General features: G+C 41.3%; 2 protein-coding genes across 2 annotated transcripts in view; both read left to right on the top strand.

Moving 5' to 3' along the window:
* Window positions 1–13,609, top strand: part of LOC141128303 (uncharacterized) — a 122,828-nt gene extending 109,219 nt beyond the window's left edge. The window contains exons 7-9 of the mRNA XM_073615513.1: window positions 2,808–2,905; window positions 8,149–8,250; window positions 12,350–13,609. Coding sequence (XP_073471614.1) covers window positions 2,808–2,905; window positions 8,149–8,250; window positions 12,350–12,622 — 473 coding nt within the window. The 3' untranslated portion in view covers window positions 12,623–13,609. The remainder of the gene's footprint in view (window positions 1–2,807; window positions 2,906–8,148; window positions 8,251–12,349) is intronic.
* A 10,791-nt stretch (window positions 13,610–24,400) lies between these two features.
* The window catches only part of INPP5B (inositol polyphosphate-5-phosphatase B), a 170,192-nt gene continuing 169,732 nt past the window's right edge, over window positions 24,401–24,860 (top strand). Inside the window, exon 1 of the mRNA XM_073615509.1 lies at window positions 24,401–24,544. Coding sequence (XP_073471610.1) covers window positions 24,421–24,544 — 124 coding nt within the window. The 5' untranslated portion in view covers window positions 24,401–24,420. The remainder of the gene's footprint in view (window positions 24,545–24,860) is intronic.

The raw sequence follows: 24,860 nt of genomic DNA, 5'->3' as shown, positions 1-24,860 counted from the left end.
GGAGTCTGCTGGGGCTTTTTGCATATAGTTCCGAGGAGTCTTGTGCCCTAACCCTCTCTCCCAAATTTTTCTTCTGTTGTAAGCAATAAACTCACTTTTGCATTCTAAAAATGTATGAGGCCCATCTTTTTTACAAATGTCCACGCCCACCATACCTAAGAACCAGCACCCTGAGGTGGCTTCACTAGGGTTGGTGTCACCCCCCCCGGCTAGCCTGATACGGTGCTCTGACAGCAGGACAGGCAGTAGGGAACTGAGCAGGCTAGCTTCTCGCTCATTGAATATCAGGAAGGTGCTACATACAGAGTACAGGGTTCTGGAGGGTGCTATGTACAGGGTGCAGAGTTCAGGTGGGTGCTAGGTGCTGGGTGCAGAGTTCAGGTGGGTGCTAGATACAGGGTGCAGAGTTCAGGTGAGTGCTAGGTACAGAGTTCGGGTGGGTGCAGGGTGCAGAGTTCAGAAGGGTGCAGGGTGCAGAGTTCAGAAGGGTGCAGGGTGCAGAGTTCAGGTGAGTGCAGGGTGCAAAGTTCAGGTGGGTGCTAGGTGCAGATTTCAGGTGGGTTCAGGTGCAGAGTTCCACCCCCAAATTGCCATCCTTGGCAGGACTGTCTTCCCCCTACCAGCACTGACCTCCATCCCCCAATTAGCACACTAAATGCTTTTAATTTCTCCCCTCCAAACACAGACCTCAGATACTGCGTGGCTCAGTGCAGTACGGGAGATGCTCCTCCTCCCAGGCTCCTCCTCATGGCTCCTTCTCATGACCTGTCATAAGACACATCAGAGCCGAGGAGGAGCCTTGCAAAAGTGTGACAGTCAGCGGTGAGAGATGCTTCAGCCGAACCCGGACAGGAGCACTGTCACTTCTAAATACAGAAGCCTGGCTCCTGTGTTTAGAAGTGACAGTAGTGAGCAGAAAACACGGGGCAGCGCCGGTGTGATGCAACTCTGTTCCTTTGTGTCACCCCTCCGGCGGGTGTCACACAGGTGCGGTCTGCACCTCCATAGCGACGTCACTGCACTGAGGTGAAATTTCCGCCCTCCCTGATGCCTGGGGTCAGGGGGGCACTACACAAGTGTGGCAGTTCTGATGTTATCCAGAAGGACTGTTGTGTCTGGGGTATCTACAGACCAGCATGGGCTGAGTAACTTTAAACAATCCTGTATATATGAGAGAATGTGTAAAGTGGGGGGCGCTAAATCTACTCTACTCTTCTGCTGATTAGATGAACAATCTTCACCAACAGTGTTATACACCCAAAGTGCTCTATGGATGTCCACTTACCAGAAGTTGTTGACCTTTTTAATTAAAAAAAAGATCAAATGATCAAAATCTAATCAGCAGAAGAGTCATCTATTTGGGTTATTTCTCTAACCTTTTGAAATCGCATGTGGACTTTTTTTTATTTTGTTTTCTCACAAAGGACATTATTTTTCAATACATGCTCAAACGGCATTGATGCTATCCCTTTCTAATATGTTTTATTTGCACATAATATTATATACATATAGCTTTTTTTGTATAGCTCATTGATGTATATTTAAAAAATTGCTGTTGGGTTTCACATTTTTATACATTACAGTATATATAGATTTAGCGCCCCCCACTATACACATTCTCTCATTTGCACTGGATTTCTCACCCAGTTTGGGGGTTAGCAGCTTTTATTTAATATTTCACATACATTTTTGGCGTGAGGTATATACACTTTTAATCCTGTATATATAAGAAAAGTGCAACTTGCTACAGCCTAGAAAAATTGCAATGGTCAATTCCTTGGCAATAAAGTATGTCAGAAACAGAAACTTTTTTTTTTCCTTCCTTTTTTAGTGTGTCAAAAAGTAAGAACTGTTAGGTTTTAAAATCTGTCCTCACTAGGGAGCCTTGACCTCTCTATTTGTCACCAAAGTGCCTTTCCCCAGAACAGGAAGAGTTTGGAAACCTTCCAATGAGGATACTTGTTCCTGTGACAACTGTTAAAGAAGTGATGTACTGCACTTTGAAGAGACTTTCTTCACATTTCCTGTGTTTACAGGACAGGAAGTGAAGGGAAATCTCCCAGGCAAAACACAGATTACAAAAAAATGACAAGATTTTTGACCTTTCACTACTCTAAGGCCTCATGCACACGAGACGCTGTTAAACTCGCGTTCAGAGGCAGTTGGACACTTTTTTCAACTGCCCCTGAACCCATTCAATGTTATCCTATGTGTCCATGTACACAGTCTCGTTTTTTGGCGTTTTTAGGCAGTTGCGTTTAACCTCATTTTTCCAGAAGCAAAAAAATGGGTTCAGACGCAAAAGTTTTCCACGTTTCAAACGCCAAACGCGGCTAAACGCGGCTAGACGCGGGTACTGCGTTTAGCTGCGTTTGCGTTTATAAGTGTTTTTTACAACCCGACTTTGGGGCCACATATCTTGGGGCCACTTGAAGCCAAAATTTGGTGTGCTAACACAGTTGGACTTGCACTATAACATATCCAAATTTGGGGTTCCTAGCACTAAGTGGCCCCGAGATATGGTTACCTTGTTTTTGGCAAAATCACAGAAAGTCATGGGGCAGCTATATGTTAAAAAAAAATAAAAAATAGAGGACTCATTCTGCTTAAATTGTATGCAAGTACATCCATCAAATATCTTCTTATAGCCCAAGCAAAGGTCCTTTTCGAAAAATTTAGAATATTCAGAATTATATCTGATTGATTTTCAAATGCAAAACAATTGTAAATAGAAAGAAACATCATTTATAGAAAACAGCTACCCTTCCTTGTATCATCCTGCACATTTTTCTTTTGCTTCATTACAGGTAACATGACTATGGGCAACCAAACTGCCATGCCTCCAGTTACATCCACCACTACAACTACCATTGCCACAACTACAACAACAACTATTCAATACAGTGTAAGTAATAAATGGAGCATGCAGATATGGTATGGTGAGCAGGTTTAGATGGCACTGCAACCTGTGGATATTGCCAGAATCATGTAATCTCATGCAATTTGGAATCTGGTATTGTTCTGTATATTGTAATGGGGAAGTAGTGCTGGAATCATTCATCTGTGGCATGGGAAAGGACTGTTTTAATGACAATGACCCAGTAACTATAAAAAAAAAACATATATGACTATAATCCCCTTATTATGACAATGTATATATGGCTTTGACTAGCTTTAAAGGGTATCCTGTATAAAACGATTGTTTCCATACATATGACAGGGTATATATGACATAACCTGTAGGGACTACGGGGTAGTAGGTTGGTTACCACATCCTCCAGGTTTCCCTTCTCGTTGGGCTCCAAGAAAGGCTCACATTAGAGGCCTACCCCAGGGTGGGTTCTTCTGCGCTACACAAGACACTGTGTTACACATGGCAGACCATTATTTGAACAGGCGATTAAACTCTAGTCAACTCCCTTGATGTTAATATACACCACCACGGTCACTGTTGCATTTAGGAGAGAGAGAGATGTCACCAAATCTCCAAAATGGGTCCAAAGCTTTATTGAGCAATCACATCGTGCAACAGTATTTCTTTAAACTAGTCCCTAATTCAGACTTGTGGCTGCCCCAGCATGCCTGCACAGAGTCCATGATGGTAAAATCTAGGATTGGCATCTTCAGGGCGGACTGCAGGTCCCAGCAATCCCCCTAAGCTGTAGAAGGATCCTGAAGCCAGATGTTCATTAACTGGCACTACAGCCTTGGCATATTTCAGCAGGCTAGCAGGACAGATGCTGGCAATGGTACCATGAACAAAGCAATGAACAGCCAACAGCAACAATCACTCTCTCAAGTCCAGACCCCTGTCCCTTTTTAATACATAGAACCAGTGGGTCAGACCCAAAAAAACTTGCCAAGAAAGAATCGGGAAACACAGATAACACTAACGTTTCCCAACTGGGGCAGCATAAAACTCTATCTGCTTACAAACCCCTTAACTATGATAAGGTGTACACAATTATTACCCCCTTACTATGAGAGAGCTTTAAATAGAAACATAAAAAAGTGACATCAGAAAAAAGACCAAGTAGTCCACTACTGCTTTTTTTTTGTTAACTTTTTTACAATGTATGTTTGTTCCAAGCATGTTTGAAGCCACTTAGGGTCGGTTCACACTGGGACGACTTGGGATCCGACTTGTACGCCCTCAAGTCGCCCCAGAAAGAGATTCACATTTAAGTGAATGGGAGCGTCTTAATAGACATTACTGAAGTCGCTCCGACTTCAGAGCGTACTCCCTGTACTACTTTGATCCGACTTCAGCCGATTGACTATCATTGAAGTCGGATCAAAGTCGGATCGCCGTCTCGCATGATCCGACTTCGGCATGCGACTTGTGCTCAGATGATCTTGAGGGGGAACTCCGCCCAAATTTTAAATAAAAATCCGGCATGGGTTCCCCCTCCAAGAGCATACCAGGCCCTTGGGTCTGGTATGGACCTTGAGGGGAACCCCCTACGTTGAAAGAGCGGCGTGGGGGGTCCCCCCCAATCCATACCAGACCCTTATCCGAGCACGCAGCCCGGCCGGACAGGAATGGGGTTGGGGGACGAGCCAGCGCCCCCCCCATCCTGAACCGTACCAGGCCGCATGCCCTCAACATGGGGGGGTTGGTGCCTTGGGGAAGGGGGGCGCGCTGCGGCCCCCCCCCACCCCAAAGCACCTTGTCCCCATGTTGATGAGGACAAGGGCCTCTTCCCGACAACCCTGGCCGTTGGTTGTCGGGGTCTGTGGGCTTATCGGAATCCGGGAGCCCCCTTTAATAAGAGGGCCCCCAGATCCCGGCCCCCCACCCTATGTGAATGAGTATGGGGTACATCGAACCCCTACCCATTCACCTAGGGAAAGTGTCAATTTAAAAAAAAAACACTACACAGATTTTTAAAGTAATTTATTAGACAGCTCCGGGGGTCTTCTTCCGACTTCGGGGTCTCTCCGGTTCTTCTCCGCGCTCTCCGGGTCTTCTGCCGGGCTCCTCCGCTATTTTCTGCTCTTTTGCCGCTCTTTTGCTATAGCGGAGGAGCCCGGTCTGCTGCCTTCTTCTCTTCGGGGGTCTCTCCGGTTCTTCTCCGCGCTCTCCGGATCTTCTGCCGGGCTCCTCCGCTATTTTCTGCTCTTTTGCCGCTCTTTTGCTATAGCGAAGGAGCCCGGTCTTCAATCTTCTGCCTTCTGCCCTCTTCTCCTGATGTTGACACGACGCTCTCTGGGGCTGGAATGCACTCTGAGCGCTCCGCTCTGACTTATATAGGTGGTGACCACGCCCCCTTATGCCGTCACAGTCCCTGGGCATGCTGGGACTGTGACGTTTTAGGGGGCGTGGTCATCACCCAATGACCACGCCCCCTTATGCAGTCATAGTCCCAGCATGCCCAGGGACTGTGACGGCATAAGGGGGCGGGGTCACCGCCTATATAAGTCAGAGTGGAGCGCACAGAGAGCATTCTAGCCGGAGAGAGCGTCGTGTCAACATCAGAAGAAGAGGAGAGGGCAGAAGACGGAAGACCGGGCTCCTCCGCTTTAGCAAAAGAGCGGCAGAAGAGAGCGGAGGAGCCCGGAGGAAGATCCGGAGAGCATGGAGAAGAACCGGAGAGACCCCCGAAGTAGGAAGAAGACCCCCGGAGCTGTCTAATAAAATACTTTAAAAATCTATGTAGTGTTTTTTTTTAAATTGACACTTTTTCCCTAGGTGAATGGGTAGGGGTACGATGTACCCCATACTCATTCACATAGGGTGGGGGGCCGGGATCTGGGGGCCCCCTCTTATTAAAGGGGGCTCCCGGATTCTGATAAGCCCTCCGCCCGCAGACCCCGACAACCAACGGCCAGGGTTGTCGGGAAGAGGCCCTTGTCCTCATCAACATGGGGACAAGGTGCTTTAGGGGGGGGGGCCGCAACGAGCCCCCTCCCCCAAGGCACCAACCCCCCATGTTGAGGGCATGCGGCCTGGTACGGTTCAGGAGGGGGGGGGGCGCTCGCTCGTCCCCATTCCCATTCCTGTCCGGCCGGGCTGCGTGCTCGGATAAGGGTCTGGTATGGATTGGGGGGGACCCCCCACGCCGTTTTTTCGGCGTAGGGGGTTCCCCTCAAGGTCCATACCAGACGCAAGGGCCTGGTATGCTCCTGGAGGGGGAACCCATGCCGGTTTTTTATTTAAAATTTGGCGCAGAGTTCCCCCTAAAGATTCATACCAAACACAGTGGCGGGGATCCAAGTCGGATCCCCGTTCATTGAAAGTCGGACACATGTCGCAGGGCAAAGTCGGATCCACAAGTCGCGTTGAAGTCGCGTTGCAAAGTCGCGTTGAAGTCGTGTTGCCCCTGTGTGAATCGAGCCTTACTGTTGACTGACTTATTACCTCTGCTGGAGGTCTATTCCAAGCATCAACTACTCTTTCAGTAAATTACATATTTCTCTAATTTTAACAGGGTATAAAGATATGACTAGAACTAACTATGACACAACATATATGGATATGACCCCCCTACATATGACAAGGACTGTGATAGGGCTGAAACAACTAATCGATTCATCGACAACTAATCGATTATGAAATTAATCAATTACTATTTTCATAATCGATTAATCGGCCAGCTGCCTGCATACAGAATGCATTATTTGTTTACATATCAGGAAATACAGTGCAGCTCACATACAGCTCAGTACACCGTCCATACATGTCAGTAAGTGCCTGAGAACTTGTGAATGTGTGAGGAGCAATGCCCCATGGGACTTGTAGTCCTGGGCAGGAAGTGAGTGGTTCTAAGGCAGAAGTTTTCTTTACCTTGTTATTGGGGCACTCTATACTGTACTTAACGCACAGCAAAAAGCAGTGTAGAAACAGATCAAAAGCAAACTGCATAGGCATGTACTGAGCCTTATGCTGGTCACAGGGATCAATTTTCAGACAAGAATATTCATATGAAAAATCTTTGTACATTCGCTGAATGAAAGAATGTTGTTTGAAATTTTCACTTGCCTGTCACTGTGGTTGAAAACGAACGTCGATTGGACCCCACTAATGATTTGAAAATCGATCGAACGTTCTTAAAATGACATTTTTTTGAGGGAAGAAATTGTTTTTGTATGGCCAGCATATAATATATTACAGTTGTTTGAAAATCTGCAAAACCGTCTTTAACTTTTTTTTTTCTATAAAAAAAGATCAGAGTCTGATGATATTTACCAGATTCAACCTCTAATAGTATATACAGTATATCTCCTCTAATAGTATATACAGTATATATCTCTTCTAATAGTATATACAGTATATATCTCTTCTAATAGTATATACAGTATATATCTCTTCTAATAGTATATACAGTATATATCTCTTCTAATAGTATATACAGTATATCTCCTCTAATAGTATATATACAGTATATCTCTTCTGTCTGTTATTCTCACAGTGGATTAGAGATTTTGCTCTTTAACCATATAGCTCATTATTTATATTTACCACTGCATATAGATATTTAAGAATAAATTGCCTTTTTTTTAAATTTACATATTAACTAAATTATATGCCTAACTTTTTTAAGGTTATTAACCGATTAATCGAAACAATAATCGGCCAACTAATCGATTATGAAAATAATCGTTAGTTGCAGCCCTAGACTGTGACATGCTAACTATGATGTTTAATACTAGGTATGTAGTGGCGAGTAGGATTATGCAATTAAAATGGAACCTTAAGTCAAAACAGTTTTGTAGGTGTGGAAAGACTAGGAATAAGTTGGAACCTCTGCAGGGTTTTTTTATATGTGTGTCTCCCCAGTGGGGGAATTCCCCTCATTGGATGGTTTCCATTCATTTCCTGTCATGTCTCTGGGACCTGAGAACACATCAATAAAAATCTGACAGAGATTCTAACCCTTTCTCTGCTCTGTTTTTTCCTGAATTACTTTAGGATGTTTAGAGGCATATTTTAAGTGTATCATTTACAGGCAACCAAAAAAAAAAACCTTCTGGATTGCGTTTTTTAGAGGAGTTTTCTGTCAGAAAACAATGCTAAAGGCGTGTATAAAAACACTCTATATGAGTGTTTTTTTTTTCTGAAAAAAAGAGCTGGTGTTTTTTTTTAAGGGCAGAACAACTATTGTATGACCATTTTTTTTTTTAATAATATTTCTGTATTTTGTTTAGGATAAGAAATGCAGATCATTTACCTGCTCGGGGACAGACTGCTTTAAAAATCAAGCTTCTGTACCAACAAAGCAATGTCAAGTTGGGGTAAACCACTGTGAGGTAAGTCATTAGCAATGCTGTCTGCAAAGTATGTAGTATAAACACATTGAGGGGAATTTATTAAAACGGGAACACACAAAATCTAGGGCAGCTGTGCAAAGTAACCAATCAGTCTATAACTTAAACTTTTTCAGTTACGTTTTGAAAACGAAAGATAGAAGCTGTCTGGTTACCATGCCGAAGTGCTCCAGATACTGGCTGCTCCAGTTTTGATAATTTCCTTCCCTTGATTCTTCTATAATAATCATGTACATGACAAATAACAGTTGTTTTGCATATGACTTCTTTTGTCTAAATTTTGTAAATGCTATCTGTACAAACAAGTTCCATACTTGCATTATATACAGAAGGTACTCATACTACCCACGTTTGAGATTTTCTTCTTACTTCCTGTCAATAACCAGGAACAGGAAGTGAGGGAAAATTTCTACCACAGGAACACAGGTAACAATAAAATCATGAGGTTGTCTCCAAAACTCTGTAGGCAGCTGTAGTCTATTTTCTCCACTGCACTCAACCGCAACGGCAGTGCAGAGGGAGAGGAAGTCAAGAGGAAAATGGCTCCTTTGTGGTTTTCTGGGTCACTAGGAGCAGCAATCTGGTTGGATGCTGACAGCCCATGTGACTTTGGTGGCCATCTTGGGTCTGGCAGAGTCTATTTAAGACCCTGGCTCCTGGGTTTGGCATGCATTTAGCATGTGGGTATTTTAGGGACAGGTCACTCATCTGTCAGGGGCAGTAATAGCGGCAGGGAAAGGTTCCAGACAGTGTATGTCTTGAGAGCCATATTTCGGCCCTCAAGACATATGCTGTCATTTTGGCTGAGACTTGCTTTGCTACAATCTGACGTTCATCTGTGAGTATTCCCAGTCAGGCTGCCTTCTGCTGGGCTGGTTGTGAATTGTTATATTTTGACTATAATATAAATTCTTTCTGTTGCAACTGGACTGTGTGTGAGTTATTGCCGCCACTGCACCCTCCCACAACTCCATCCCCAAATTTTGTCAAATCTGGGACCTCTAGATCAAGGCATTCCTCCCAACATCCTTCAATCATTGCTTACTGAACCTTTAATAGTACCCTAAATCCTCTAAATATTAGCTTTCTTGCTACTCCTGCTAACTCATTCGATACAGTTCCCCAGAAACAATTACTGTACAAACTAAGGTCTATTAGCATGGACCATAGGGTGAGTACATGGATTGAAAACTGGCTACGGGGGCGAGTCCAGAGGGTAGTGATAAATGGGGAATACTAGGAATGGTCAGGTGTGGAAAGCGGGGTCCTCCAGGGTTTTGTCCTGGGACCAATCCTATTTAATTTATTCATAAATGACCTGGAGGATGAGATAAACAGTTCAATCTCTGTATTTGCGGACGACACTAAGCTAAGCAGGGCAATAACTTCTACGCAGGATGTGGAAACCTTGCAAAAAAATCTAAACAAATTAATGGGGTGGGCAATTACATGGCAAATGAGGTTTTTTTCCATTTGAAAAAGGTAAAATAATGCACTTGGGTGCCAAAAATATGACTGCAATCTACTCGCTAGGGGGAGAACCTCTGGAGGAATCTAGGATGGAAAAGGACCTGGGGATCCTAGTAGATGATGGGCTCAGCAACGGCATGCAATGCCAAGCTGCTGCAAGCAAAGCCAACAGAATATTGGCAAGCATTAAAAATGGGATTCACTCCAGAGATAAAATGATAATTCTCCCACTCTACAAGACTCTGGTCCAGCTGCACCTGGAGTATGCCATCCAGTTCTAGGCACCAGTCCTCAGGAGGGATGTGCTGGAGAGAGTCTAGAGAGGGGCAACAAAGCTAATAAAGGAACTGGAGGATCTCAGCTATGAGGAAAGACTACAAGCACTAAACTTATTCTCTCTGGAGAGGAGACGCTTGATAGGGGATATGATTTCAATGTGCAAATACTGTACTGGTGACCCCACAATAGGGAGAAAACTTTTCAGCGAAAGGGAAATTAAAAAGACACGCGGCCATTCACTAAAATTAGAAGAAAAGCAGTTTAACCTTAAACTGCGTAGAGGGTTCTTTACTGTAAGTGCGGTAAGGATGTGGAATTCTCTTCCACAAGCAGTGGTTTCAGCGGGGAGCATCGATAATTTAAAAAAACTATTAAATAGGCACCTGAACGACCACAACATACAGGAATATACAATGTAATACTGACATATAATCACACACATAGGTTGGACTTGATGGACTTGTGTCTTTTTTCAACCTTACCAACTATGTAACTATGTAACTCTTATCGCTCTCTTCTCCCTTCCTTTTTTAACATTATTCTCCTTCCACCTTAAAGTATAACTATAGGCAAAACTTTTTTTTTCCATTTTAAGTAGAGCAAGGGAGGGTTATAACCCTGTCAGATTTTTTTTCACCATCTGTGTCCGATTGCGGAGATTTCCCTTCTCTTCCTGTTCCATAGTCAAACAGGAAGTGAGAGGAAATCCATGCAAATTAAGGGAATCTCTTGGGGACCCCCAGGTCGTCATAACTAGTGTCCCCACTGGAAGATTTCCCCTCTATTACTTTTCTGGGGACAACCCAACATTTGAGATTTTCTTTTACTTTCACTTTCAATGATAATGGTAAACAGGACAAATAGAGAGGGATCATTTCCTTAAAGGGGACACAGATGACAATAAAAACTGACAGGTGTTCTAATCCCATTGCACTTCATCCAAAACTAAAAAAAAAAAAGTTTTGTCTTTAGTTATACTTTAAAGCGGAGTTCCGACAATTTTTTTTTTTTTAAAGTCAGCAGCTACAAATACTGCAGCTGCTGACTTTTAAAATATGGACACTTACCTGTCCAGGGCGCCCGCAATGTCGGCACCTGAAGCCGATCTGTCCCTCGGCTTTTGGGTGGAGGCGCCGCCATCTTCGGTAAGGGAATCAGGAAGTAAAGCCTTGCAGCTTCACAGTCTGGTTCCCTACTGCGCATCCGCGAGTCATGCTGCACGATCCCACTGGTCCCTGCTGTCTTCTGGGACCTGTGTGTCTCTCAGAAGACATCGGGGGGGGGACAGAGGAGGCGCCGGACATGGCGTATATAGCCGCGGATACTGCGGCTATATATGCCCGGAAGTGGGATATATAAAATACCTGGATTCCGAAAAGCAGAAGTTCCATTTTTGGGTGGAACTCCGCTTTAATTACATGAACCATATGAGCATCCTTATAGGCCTTCAAATACTGAGTATAAAGTATTATTTTTACTGCTAGCTTCAACTCAGTACGGTTGATCCATGTGCTTTATCGTATCCTTACTGACAATAGACTTAATGTCTCAAACATTTGCAACTTTAATGGCATCTGTACATTATTCTCTTTTCATGGTTTGTTATGAAAACTCTGTACTATTTCCTTTGAGACCTAAAAAAAAATACTGAACAAGAAAAATCAGGGGGTTGTTACCCTCCCTTACTCTATAGGAAACTATGATAACATTTTGGATGGAGTTGGGTTTTAATGCATATTCTTTCTTGAACAGCCAGTAATATGCTAAATGCTTTGTGTAGTATCATGACAACTTGTGGCTCTATAATATTATAGCTCTCAACTGTTCTTCATTTGAAGAGACGTTCTGTCTTTTGAGACCAAATCCCTCTATACCATATGGAGCCTCAGTTGTCCCTCTTTTTAGTCTTATGTGTACATTACTATACAAAATGTACTATATTACCTCCAAAAGTATGGGAAACAATATAGGAATGGATAATATATGTGTCCACCTGTGGTATCCCATCCCAAATGTTTTTTCTGTAGTGTAGCCAGGGTAATGCTGGTACATGTTCATGTAGACAGGAAGTGGCTGAAAATGAGTACAGGAGATCATCATCACTAAAAAGGTGAAAGCAGTTTTTTATGGTACAGTATTTTAGCAAGTTAAATGCCACCAAGTTAAGGTTTAGATCTACTTTAAGCAAGTTCAGATGTTTGTGATAACCAATACTGGTAAATGCTAATACTGTCTCTCCAGACTGTGCTATTAAAGCTTTCTTCCTCATTTAATATTGGTACTAAATAAATATATAAAAATGTTAACATGCTCGTCATTTTCTGCTCTGCAGGTACAGAAAAAAGTGACGAATGGTGCTATCTCTTATGAGGGAGGTTGCAGTAACACTTGTGCCACCAGCACTAAATCTTGTGCTATCATCACCAATGCTGACTGTTTCCAGGAATGCTGCAATTCTACTAACACTGGATGCTGCATGAAATTGGATGGACAGGTCCATTTTAATGCTGCCACTCAAATCCACAACGGTTCTGTCCTCAGAATGTTCATTTGTGCTTTCATTGTTATCTTTCTCTCGCACTACTTTTCTTCTTCACATATATAAGGCAGTCACTGAATAATGTGGAAGAAAGATCTGTAACGTGACCTTTATCTATCACTCACGCAAACATCTTTTATGTTGACATAATGACATTATTGGGTTGAAAAAGATATATACTTATACCTCCAGAGAAATATAACAGGTATATGCATAAAAAAATCATTACTGTAAAATTTGTAACTAGTGTAAGAATTTTTATTATCCTACCAATGGCGTTCTTTTAGTAGGATGACGTTCTCAGCTAAGTGATATTTGTACCACAATCTGGAATTAAAAAATTGTCCTAAAAGGGCCAGTCCTCCTAAAACTTATATTATGAATGGATGCTGGTGGTAGGCTGAATCATCCCACTGGCTTTGATTACCACTGTGTGATTCCAAAGACTAGAACTTACTACTAAAGTTTCCCTAGAGCGCTAGAGCTATTTCCCCCCCACCCTATCTTACTACCATGTTGCATCCACTGAAGGGTAAAATAAATGATAAAAAAGCAGGGGGGATGAGATCCCCTTCTAAAAGTTGTAGCAGATAGATGGACATTTGGATGGGAAATTCACCTACAGAAATCACAACAGGCTGGTGAGTCAAGTGAATCAAAAATCAAAAATTCTACACCGTAGACAGTGCAGAAAATACACACATAGTGGCTATGGTAATGACAAAGATATTTGCTTTCATATACTACTCATTTTTGTTTCTGCCATAGCCCTTCACTTCAATTCACTTCAATAGTGAAGCGTAAGTTCATTTTGTGGGCAATTTATCTTTCTGATTTCAATGCTATACTAAGTCCATCTATTTTGGGTGGACCAAGTCTCTCATGAAATTCCAGACTTTTGTAGATATGTTGTTTTGTTTGTTTGGTTTTTTATGAAATGTTAGCGAATTGTTATATTCATCTGTTCTCTTAGATTTTTCCAGTGGATATATACAGTATCTCACAAAAGTGAGTACACCCCTCACATTTTTGTAAATATTTGATTATATTTTTTCATGTGACAACACTGAAGAAATGACACTTTGCTACAATGTAAAGTAGTGAGTGTACAGCTTGTATAACAGTGTAAATGTGCTGTCCCCTCAAAATAACTCAACACATAGCCTAAACCTAAGCCTAAACCTAAACCTAAACATGTCTAAACCGCTGGCAACAAAAGTGAGTACACCCCTAAGTGAAAATTTTCCAGCACTGCCTTAACCCTCTTGGGCATGGAGTTCACCAGAATTTCACTGGTTGCCACTGGAGTCATTCCACTCCTCCATGACGACATCACGGAGCCGGTGGATATTAGAGACCTTGCACTCCTCCACCTTCCGTTTGAGGATGCCCCACAGATGCTCAATAGGGTTTATGTCTGGAGACATGCTTGGCCAGTCCATGACCTTTACCCACAGCTTCTTTAGCAAGGCAGTGGTTGCCTTGGAGGTGTGTTTGGGGTCGTTATCATGTTGGAATACTGCCCTGCGGCCCAGTCTCAAAAGGGAGGGAAAGTGGAGAAGGAACTCCCCCTTATGGGACTTTAATGGCCCAATTAATAGTACACAAAAGATATATAAAAAGAAGTATACAAATATTTTTTGAATATGAATAAATAAAAGTAATCAATAAGTGGCTATAGACATATTAAATGCATATACATGGCAAAGCATAGAAACAAATCTCTAGAGGGGTCCAAGAGCCACCATAATCCAATCACCACAGCAGAACATATGGACCACACCCGACGCATTTCAGAAACCTCTTTCTTCAGGGCTGTGTAGAGCAGTTTTACCTATGTTGCCAAAAATCTCAAAAGGGAGGGGATCATGCTCTGCTTCAGTATGTCACAGTACATGTTGACATTCATGGTTCCCTCAATGAACTGTAGCTCTCCAGTTCCAGCAGCACTCATGCAGCCCCAGACCATGACACTCCCATCACCATGCTTGACTGTAGGCAAGACACACTTGTCTTTGTACTCCTCACCTGGTTGCCACCACACACGCATGACACCATCTGAACCAAATAAGTTTATTTTGGTCTCATCAGACCACAGGACATGGTTCCAGTAATCCATGTCCTTAGTCTGCTTGTCTTCAGCAAACTGCGGCCTTTCTTGTACATCATCTTTAGAAGGGGCTTCCTTCTGGGACAAAAGCCATGCAGACCAATTTAATGCAGCGTGCAGCATATGGTCTGAGCACTGACAGACTGACCCCCCCACTCCTTCAACCTCTGCAGCAATGCTGGCAGCAATCATACATCTATTTCCCAAAGACAACCTCTGGATATGACGCTGAGCACGTGCACTCAACTTCTTTGGTCGACCATGGCGAGGCCTGTTCTGAGTTGAACCTGTCCTGTTAAACCACTGTATGGCCCTGGCCACCATGCTGCATCTCAGTTTCAGATTCTTTGTCATCTCCTTATAGCCTAGGCCATCTTAATGTAGGGCAACCATTCTTATTTTCAGATCCTCAGAGAGTTCTTTGCCATGAGGTGCCATGTTGAACTTCCAGTGACCAGTATGAAAGAGTGAGAGTGATAACAATAAATTTAACACACCTGCTCCCCATTCACACCTGAGACCTTGTAACACTGAGTCACATGACGCCAGGGAGGGAAAATGGCTACTTGGGCCCAATTTGGACATTTTCACTTAGGGGTGTACTCACTTTTGTTGCCAGCGGTTTAGACATTATGGGCTATGTGTTGCGTTATTTTGAGGGGACAAATTTACACTGGTATATAAAGATGTACACTCACTACTTTACATTGTAGCAAACTGTAATTTATTCAGTGTTGTCACATGAAAAGATATAGTAAAATATTTACAAAAATGTGAGGGGTGTACTCACTTTTGTGAGATACTGTATATGCAGATATTGTACAAGATGTTGAAAATGATATGATGATTAAATGATATACAGATAAAAGCTATTTTATATATAAATTAATTACTGTAATGTTCAAAAATATGTCAAGTAGACCTAGCAAAGACTAATAGTGAAGTAATATTTGACCAAAGAAAAGACACACACATATATTTTGTGTATGTGTATATATAAATATATATATATATATATATATATATATATATATATATATATATATATATATATATATATATATATATATATATATATATATATATATAATTTACTGTGTGCGACTTACTGAGCAAATACTTCTACTTTGTGGTTCTTTGAAATAGAGAGCATGAAAATGAACCTTTTAGCATAACCCTCTTAAGGGTCCATTCACAACTATGTGTATGCATTATCATGTTACCATGTTTGTTGTGGTATTTGAACCTATTAATTTCCTAGGATTCTCACAAGCATCCACACATCAAAAAAAGCACCTGACCATTTTATTTCCTCATCACACAGCAACACTCACTGTATGTGTTTTTCAAATGTATGTATTGTGGTGCAGTAAGCGTTTAGGACTTTGTTTACTGCATGGATGCTCATTAGGAAGGCATGGAAGCACAACCTAGACATGTACACAACACTTGTGTCCAACGCACGTTAACACACATTATAACTCACAAGCTCATAGGTGTGAAGCAGACCTAAAAGGGTTCCACAAAGCAGTTTGGATCCTTTGTCAGTAATCATACAGAATATAAATAAGCTACCTACCCAAGGAGCGTACATAACATTTATTATATTTGAATGTAATTTTTTATACAGATATTTTGGGAGTTGTATCAATTTGCTTTATAGACTAGTAGACAATTACAGTGTATATCTTAAAGCTTATTCATAAGGCATATTATACAAATTAAAATGAATTTATTTTTCACTTACAATAAGTTTTTATTGAGACTTTTGCAAAATACAGAGTATAACCCATACAAATGTAGAAGTGAGAACAATGTGTCAATAAATAACAGAATTATAACCATCAAAGATGAATATATTTTTCTATGTACCGCTATGAACATAAATATTATATATATATGTGCCTGGAGAAGTATATAGAGACTGCCATACTGTAGCTGACCTCCCTTGAAAATACCATTATCCTGGCTGACATACAGATCCTCTTGCTTTAAGGCTTGAGTCACAGACCCAGAAGAAGCAAGCAGATAAAAAGTCTACAATACTCTTACTTTCCTAAGCTGCATGCTTGTTTCGGGTCAGGAACTCAGATATTATCGAAAGCTGAGGTTCAGAATAACAGCCAGTCAAGTAAAATGTTCAGGGGGTCAACAATGGCAGCCTTTATATTTCTATAATAACAGGCTTACTGGTAATGTAAAATTAGTACTTGTTGCAAGTGAAGTTATATCTGGAACATAGTAGAAAATACTGAACTGGTAATTATCTGATAAAACAGTACAAAGACTAAAGTTAAAGTGTTACTAAACCCACAACAGTAAAATCTGTCTGTTTATGCAGCATAACATGCTTGTTATACTCACTGTGGAACTTAAGGGGTTGATCTTCTGCATTGTGTAAACAGGCTGTTTTATGCTGTATGCATAGATCCTTCCCCTCCTGCACTGTCTATCTGGGGAAGGCCAGCTAACACAGGCAGAGTAGCCAACCTGCACATGCTCAGTTGTGTTTTTTATGCTGAAGAGAACAGTTACTTGTTCTCAGAGATAGCCAGGTCACATGATATTGGCATTACACATGTGGGCGTGTATACAGGCTGCAGTAGAAATCTCCTCCTTCCTGAACTGTAAGCACTGGAGAAACTCTGCAGTTTATCATGTAACCATGGTATACAGATCATCCAAAAAAGTATATAGTGGCAATATTTTAATGTAAAAAGAAGATTTATAAGCTGTGGGCACTGTGGGGGGTGGATGAACTTTTTTCATATTATTGGGTTTAGTAACCCTTTAATGACCAAATATCAAAAACTCACAGTAAGCAGACTGTTTCATCATGGTAGGTGAATTCTGAAATGTATTTGTCCTATTTCTGGCGATTCTGATGTCAAAGCAGGTGACTGAATGCATGTAGCTAATCTTTCTACAACTATTTGGCAAATGACTATCCAGGTATTGAACAGTATATACTCATGAATTACTTCCCAACACAGGTAACTGAAAACCCCCTGGAAAGTGGCGAAGGAAAAGCTCAGACTCATGGAAAATACTGTTAAAGAAATGTTATATAATTACAGATGCTTAGCCATATTGTTATTATTTGATTGACCAAACTCACTTTAAATTAAATGTATACAAAACATCCAGAACAGTTCACTTGGTTTTGGGTAGATACTGCCAGGTTGAATCATTGTCCAGCTTCCTGTATTTGCTGGGGACTTTTGTAAGAGACCTCTGACCATGCATGCTGCATGGTTGTTCCTGATATTGACTCAGAATGTATTCAATGTAGCAAAGCAGAAGACCAGGACACCCTGAGCTACAAATTCAATTTATTCTTCCAGTATGCCAAAAAATATTTGATAAAACTAAATGATATGTCCAATGGCCCTTTCACTAGACTGGTCATTTAGTTGTATCCTACTATAATTTGGATACCTGTTTAATAAAGTGTATTGTGAGCTGACAGTGCACACAAAATGTAGGTATCACTGTTATGGCATTTGGTTCTTGTATGTGTGAAAATCCATTGTCACGGTAGTGTTGCCAATAACAAAATGATCTATTTAGCCTGCAGAGTTACTACATAGTTAGCCAGGTTGAAAAAACATTAGTGCAGAAAAAAAGCGCACGGAACTGCATCTGGTGTGAACTAGCACACAAGTTCATCTAGTTTGACAAACAGAAAATAAATAAATAAATAGAAAACCTATATATACACAATACACAAACTATACCCACAATTGATACAGAGGAAGGCAAAAAACCCCATGATGCATGGTCCAATTTTCTCCAGCAGGGGAAAAAAGTAATTCCTGATACCCCAGGAGCCTAGTATAAGCTAAGTTTACTTTTATCTTTATCACAAATGTATGAAAATATATAAAGCAACCATAACTCATGCAAAAAAAAAAAAAAAATATTAAAAACAGATTCTCCCCACATAATGAAACATTATATCATATAGCAGGTATCCTATAAACACGTGCAGAGATCCCCAAAAAGGATATTGCACTTGTAGACTCGGTTCTACAATGTTGATATTTTGTTACTAGTGGCAGGAAAAAATGCTTTCAAACATAGATGAACCGATCCATATGTGTAAGCAAGGTTACCCTGCACAATACAGAGCTGAATAATTAGGGGTGGCCACAAAGTACACATAGGAAAAAAGGACTAACCCAGATGCCTTAACATTTTATTGAAGGAGCAGAACAAGTAAAAACAGAGAATGGTAGAAGAAAATATGGAAAGGTAAAAAACATGGTGGAAATGTATTTAAAGCACAACACCCCAAACCAGGAGTGAAAAATAAAAACACCATAAAATATTATTTTTTACTCAAAGTTTGAGGTGAGGTTCCTGAAGAATAGATGTCCAGACCAAGTTTAGGAGTGCCAGTATGCATTAGCTCAGTGAAATTCTTTGACTGGTAAAACTCTTACCCATTTAACATTTTTTACATTTAGGTGCAATTGGGCTTTAACCTCTCAAGCACTCTATGGGGGTTATTTACTAAAGGCAAATCCACTTTGCACTAAAGTGGACTGCAATTGAACTTGAAATTGCATTGAAAGTGCACTTGGAAGTGCAGTCACTGTAGATCTGAGGGGGACATGCAAGGAAAATAAAAAACAGCATTTTAGCTGGCATAGGATTGGATGATAAAATCAGCAGAGCTTCCCCTCATTTCAGATCTTCCCCTCAGATCTACAGCGACTGCACTTTCAGTGCAATTTCAAGTGCAATTGTAGTGCACTTGTAGTGCAAAGTGGATTTGCCTTTAGTAAATAACCCCTATGTCTGCCAAAACTGGTTGCCCCAGTGTCACTTATTCCATCTACCCAGTGCCTCTGTCATGTCATTTATATATAGTATCTCACAAAAGTGAGTACACCCTCAAATTTTTGTAAATATTTTATTATATCTTTTCATTTGACAACACTGAAGAAATTACACTTTCATACAATTTAATAAAATATACTGCTAAATATACCATTACCCTAAAACTGGCCATACAATCAGTAGAGCAAGGATGTATCCGATTTAATGCAAACTGAACAGATTGTTTAGGCAGGCCCTCACATTACATTAGATCAGAGTGAAGACAAAACGGAATGTGTTAGTTGTGAGTACATTTTTTTGAGCAAAAGAAACAGTATCCACTCACATGATTGTCATTAGAAGGTAAGCATGATAATCAATGGCATAGCACTGCCAGAAAACTGCCTTATATGGAGCCAGCAATCTATCATACCTGAAGCCCACATCAGCGCACTGGACCCACTCAACTGTCAAATGAAGCAGCGCCTGCAGAAGCTGAAAAGGCACGTGGAGAAGAGAATTCAGTGGAAAAACAGGCAAAGCATTTAAGAGTTACCGCCCCTTTATCAAGCCTGCCATCTATGGATCCATAACAGATTTATCCCGGGAGGAGGACTACAGGAACCAGACTGGTGGAAAACAAAAACTATATAGAAAAAATTACAAAATACACTCTGAAAACGATCTACTAGCACAAAGAGAACAATACTCTGTTACATAAATAAATAAAAAATGGGGGAAATAAAATATTAAAGAAGGATGCAAATCTGCAGTTAATACAAACCGGTAAGAAATAAGGGGACCATTAGGAGGAATAAAGTGCATTTGCAGTTATTTATTTACAGGTTAATTAAAAAAGCAGCAACTAATATAGCGTTATCGCACAGTGGGTATTTGTAAATCTGCTGTTTCAGTGATTTGCTATAAAAAATTATTCTTTTGGACAAATTATACAAATGTTTATTCAGTGTTTTTAGAACTTTCCCTCAAGTGCATCGTTTCCACATGCAAAGTAAGAAGCATGTGTGTACTGCCTTTTAGTAACATTATGGGGGTTATTTACTGAAGGAAAATCCACTTTGCACAGCAAGTGCACTTGGAAGTAAAATTGCTGTAGATCTGAGGGGGACATGCAAGGAAAATAAAAAACAGCATTTTAGCTTGCATATGATTGGATGATAAAATCAGCAGAGCTTCCACTCATTTCACATCTATCCCTTAGATTTAGAGCGACTGCACTTTCAAGTGCACTTGCAGTGCAAAGTGGATTTGCCTTTCGTAAATAACCCCCCATGAGTACAACAAATACTGTATGTAAAAACAAAAGGAATGCACTGTTCCAAATAATTATCCCCGCAGCTACTCAAACTTGGGGGGCGAACTTCTGTTCAATAATACATGGGGGTTGATTTACTAAAAGCTGGAGAGTGCAAAATCTGGTGCAGCTGTGCATGGTAGCCAATCAACTTCTAACTTCAGCTTGTTCAATTAAGCTTTGACAAAGAAACCTGGAAGCAGATTGGTTTCTTTGCAGAGCTGCACCAGATTTTGCACCACCTAAAGTTAGTAAATCAACACCATAGTATATTAAACAAATTCCTAGAAAATGGATAATTCACTTGTGCTCTCACTCTGGGCTCACTCTCTGTGTCTGATGTGTTTCTCAGTATGAGCTCTACAATTAGGGTTTTCTTTTCTGTGTAGCACTACCTCCATAGGAGCCCCTGGTGAATAGGGATCCCCCACCCTGCACAGTCAGACGCAACACATTTCCAAAGCACCCTTGAGTCAAAAAACAGTCCAGCAGCTTTGGTTTTGTGTTTTATTAGGGGTTAATAACGTGGATCGGGTTAGGGGTATTATGGGACGCCCATTTGACTTTTGTAAACTTTTCAGGGACAATTTGTCAATGTACAGTCTATTTACATACTCCTCAGCTCCCTCCAGCACATCAAGGTTTGCAAAACCCAGCTGTTAGATGATCTGACAAAAAGGCATCAGTCAAATAAAGCAAAGGTCCATTACAGGCAGGGACCGCGGGCACATTGGTTGTATAGCAAAATCAGTGTCAAGCTTCCATCCCTGTGGCTACTGATCCCAGCACCACCTCTTCAGGAACTGCCAGCCTACCTGGCTGCAGCTGCCCCTTTCTTAGCCTTCTTGCTATGGGGGCACTCGAGCAGGCTCGCTCCCAAGCTGCGTTACTGTGAATGGACATTGTCTATTCAGACACAGAGTGTGTCTCAGCCCCGCCTCCTCTCTTTCCTTATTGGCTCACTGCTGCTTTGTAAACCAATGAGGAGAGAGAGACCCAGGTGTGCCACTGCTCTCATGCACATTGCTGGATGGAGATGGGGCTCAGGTAAGTATAAATGGGGCTGGAGGGGAGAGATGCACCCAAAAAGTTTTTTACCTTAATGCATAGAATGCATTAAGGTAAAAAACCTTCTGCCTTTAGAACCACTTTAAATAAAAAGTTCACTATTTTTTCGAAAATAGCCTATGCAGTCTATTGGCCCCAGTAGATAATAAAACAACCTGATTTATTGCTGGGATGCTCAATCCCAGCATTACAGGAGTACAAATGAACATTTTTCACATCCTAGCAACAATACAGGACATGGGGACTGACAACAACTATTTTTTTTTAGCCAAGCATCCTGGGGGACCTGAATGGCCTATGGGTATGACAATGAAATTAACCAAAAGACAGAGTCTATATGAGTAAAACCAGCACATGTACACTTGCATACACTTTAACTCTTTTATTGCCCTCCAGTTAACCCTTTGATTGTGCCGTCACCAGTGGCATTAGTACAGTGTACAGTATTTATCACTGATCACTGTATTAGTGTCATTAGCGATGTCAAATAGCGTCAGAGCCAGTTAGCATCCCTCCCAGCCTGTGTCAGTTAGCGCCAGATTGCCCGTTACTCTATCGCAGCCACACTGTAAGTCGCTGATCACCGCCATGACTAGTATAGTCTGTGTGGATCAGTATCTTGGTCACGATCAAAACATACTAGTGTCCCCCCCAGAAATGCAGCATTAGCAGGATCAACCCTTGCCAGGACTTGAGTTTACCCCCAACAATTGCAGTGTCAGTATAATTTTTATGATGTTTGTCACCTCTGATACACTGTCCACAAAACTGCAGCTTTAGCAAGATCAGGCCTGATCTCTGTTAGCACTAGTGATTAATTTATTTCCAGCGCACAATGAATCCCTGACTGCTAGCCAGGAGCTCTTTTTCCCATAGTTGCCACTAGGTACCTATAAAGTTAGTACCCAAAATGTCCAAATAAAGGTACACTAGCGAGGAGGCCTACAGGATTCTGAGCATGACGGATGAGAGCGAAGAGGACGTCATGCCTCGCTGTCAAAATCAGCCTCTGAATATGAATCTGCAGAAAGCAGTGGCACCCTGACAGCTAGCTCAGATGAAGAAGAAGTCCCTGCTATAACCAGGTGTACCTGACCCCATGTTGCTGAAGTGCTAGAAACACAAAATTATGCTCATATGCATCAGGGTGCGAGTGCTAGTGCTGCACTACTTTTTTGGTGATCGAGCAATCACCAGTGGCGTAGTACATCCTGGCCTTTTAGTCAGCAGCAATGCAATATCTCATGGTGAAGTTGCGAGCACCAAAAGTGCAGTACAAGCTAGTGAGGTGGCTAGCCCTTGTAGCGTAATGCAACCGCATCCACCAGGAGTTCAAGCACAGGCCCAAAGCCATAGTAGCCTTCCAGGGGTGCTTGCAAACCCAATTTGGCTAGCCCCAGATTCAGCAGCACCCTTTATCCACCCATTCATAGCCCAGCCCAGTGTTCAGGTGGTTAGGCCCAGCACACAGGGTGAACAAACAAAAAAAACATTAAATGTATGCCCAAAATGAGAATAGTAGGTGGATGTGTGGCAGAAGCTTCTAATGTTGGGCATACCATACACTTTTTTGGCAGAGATATTATAATATGGCTTTTTTTTCAAAATCGTCACTTTTTTTTGTTTATAAAAAACAAAAAAAACAAAACAAAAAAAAAAAAACGCAGAGGTGATCAAATACCACCAAAAGAAAGCTCTATTTGTGGGGAAAAAAGGACGTCAATTTTGTTTGGGAGCCACATTGCATGACCGCGCAATTGTCAGTTAAAGCGACGCAGTGCCGAATCGCAAAAAGTGCTCTGGTCTTTGGCCAGCCAAATGGTCCGGGGTTTAAGTGGTTAATAGAATTATGGGGCTGTCAAAGAGCTATGCCTTGCCTTTCCACCCAGCTCCTCCTTTCATGAAAGCTATATTACAGGCAGAGAATTTCACCTAATAACAGAAACCATATTACCCGAAATGACAGACACACCATTTTAACTTTTTTTCACAGGTTTTTTTTTCTTGATCTGACCGTGGAGATTTTTACGATTTAGTCTCATGTTGAAATTATATGTAAACTTTATTGCTTCTGCTGTTTGATCTGTAAAGTTTATTTTGCTGCACTACTCATGTCATGGCATAATGTCCATCTGTGCTAACTCAATAAAATCCAATTTGAAGGGAACTACTAATAGAAGGTACAACACAGCATAAAGATTTACAGATCAATACTTCCATTCCAGACATGGTTATTTCTCATTTTTAGGATAGTAGCTATTCCTGTATGTTTCTGTGCCTAACTGGATACCTAGAATTGCTGCCACTGCCATTTATGCTTGAAAACATCATTTCTATTAAAAAGGCTTATTAAACCGCAAAACACAATAAATTCCAAAATTTCACCCAGAGCAAAAAAAAAAAATCACCTGCCAGTTATCACACAAGATGCTTTATCTCAGCACATTAGCAATCTTCTAGTTCCCTCTAGTGGAAAAAGAGATGGCGGCTTTTCAATGAACATCTGGTGACAGGAGGAGAGAGGGAATGCTGACGTAGCCTAGCAGAATGCAGGCCAAGCAGGGAGTAACTGTTCAGTCTGACAAATCTGCTATTCATGTTTCCTCCCAGCATACCCTGCCTGAAGAGGAAAACATCTCGGCCCCCATCTGCCTATTTAAAGATTTGACTGGTAAATTAAATATTCTTAATAGTCTGTACAACTTAGTATAATAGAGTATGGCTTTTGATGCATTTGGTATTTAGCATGTCAAAATTGGTGCAAGGATATTCAGCAAATCAAATGTATTTAGTGCTATAACTGTTTACTTGTAGGGCCTAATTCAATGTGTAGTAAATTATTTTGTGTTTGCTCTGATCATTTGTAGGGATGGTACTCTTGCAAATGATTGGATGTCTAAAATATATATTGGTGTGCTGTATAAAGTGCATTTGCTGAGAGTAACTGCTGCTCATAGCGTTCACTGAGGTCAAGGCTAATAAACACT

The sequence above is a fragment of the Aquarana catesbeiana genome, linkage group LG02 (genome assembly GCF_042186555.1).
Source record: "Aquarana catesbeiana isolate 2022-GZ linkage group LG02, ASM4218655v1, whole genome shotgun sequence".
Taxonomy (NCBI): Eukaryota; Metazoa; Chordata; class Amphibia; order Anura; family Ranidae; genus Aquarana; species Aquarana catesbeiana.
Note: the sequence above shows the minus strand (reverse complement) of the source record. Positions and strands in the feature narration are given on the sequence as shown.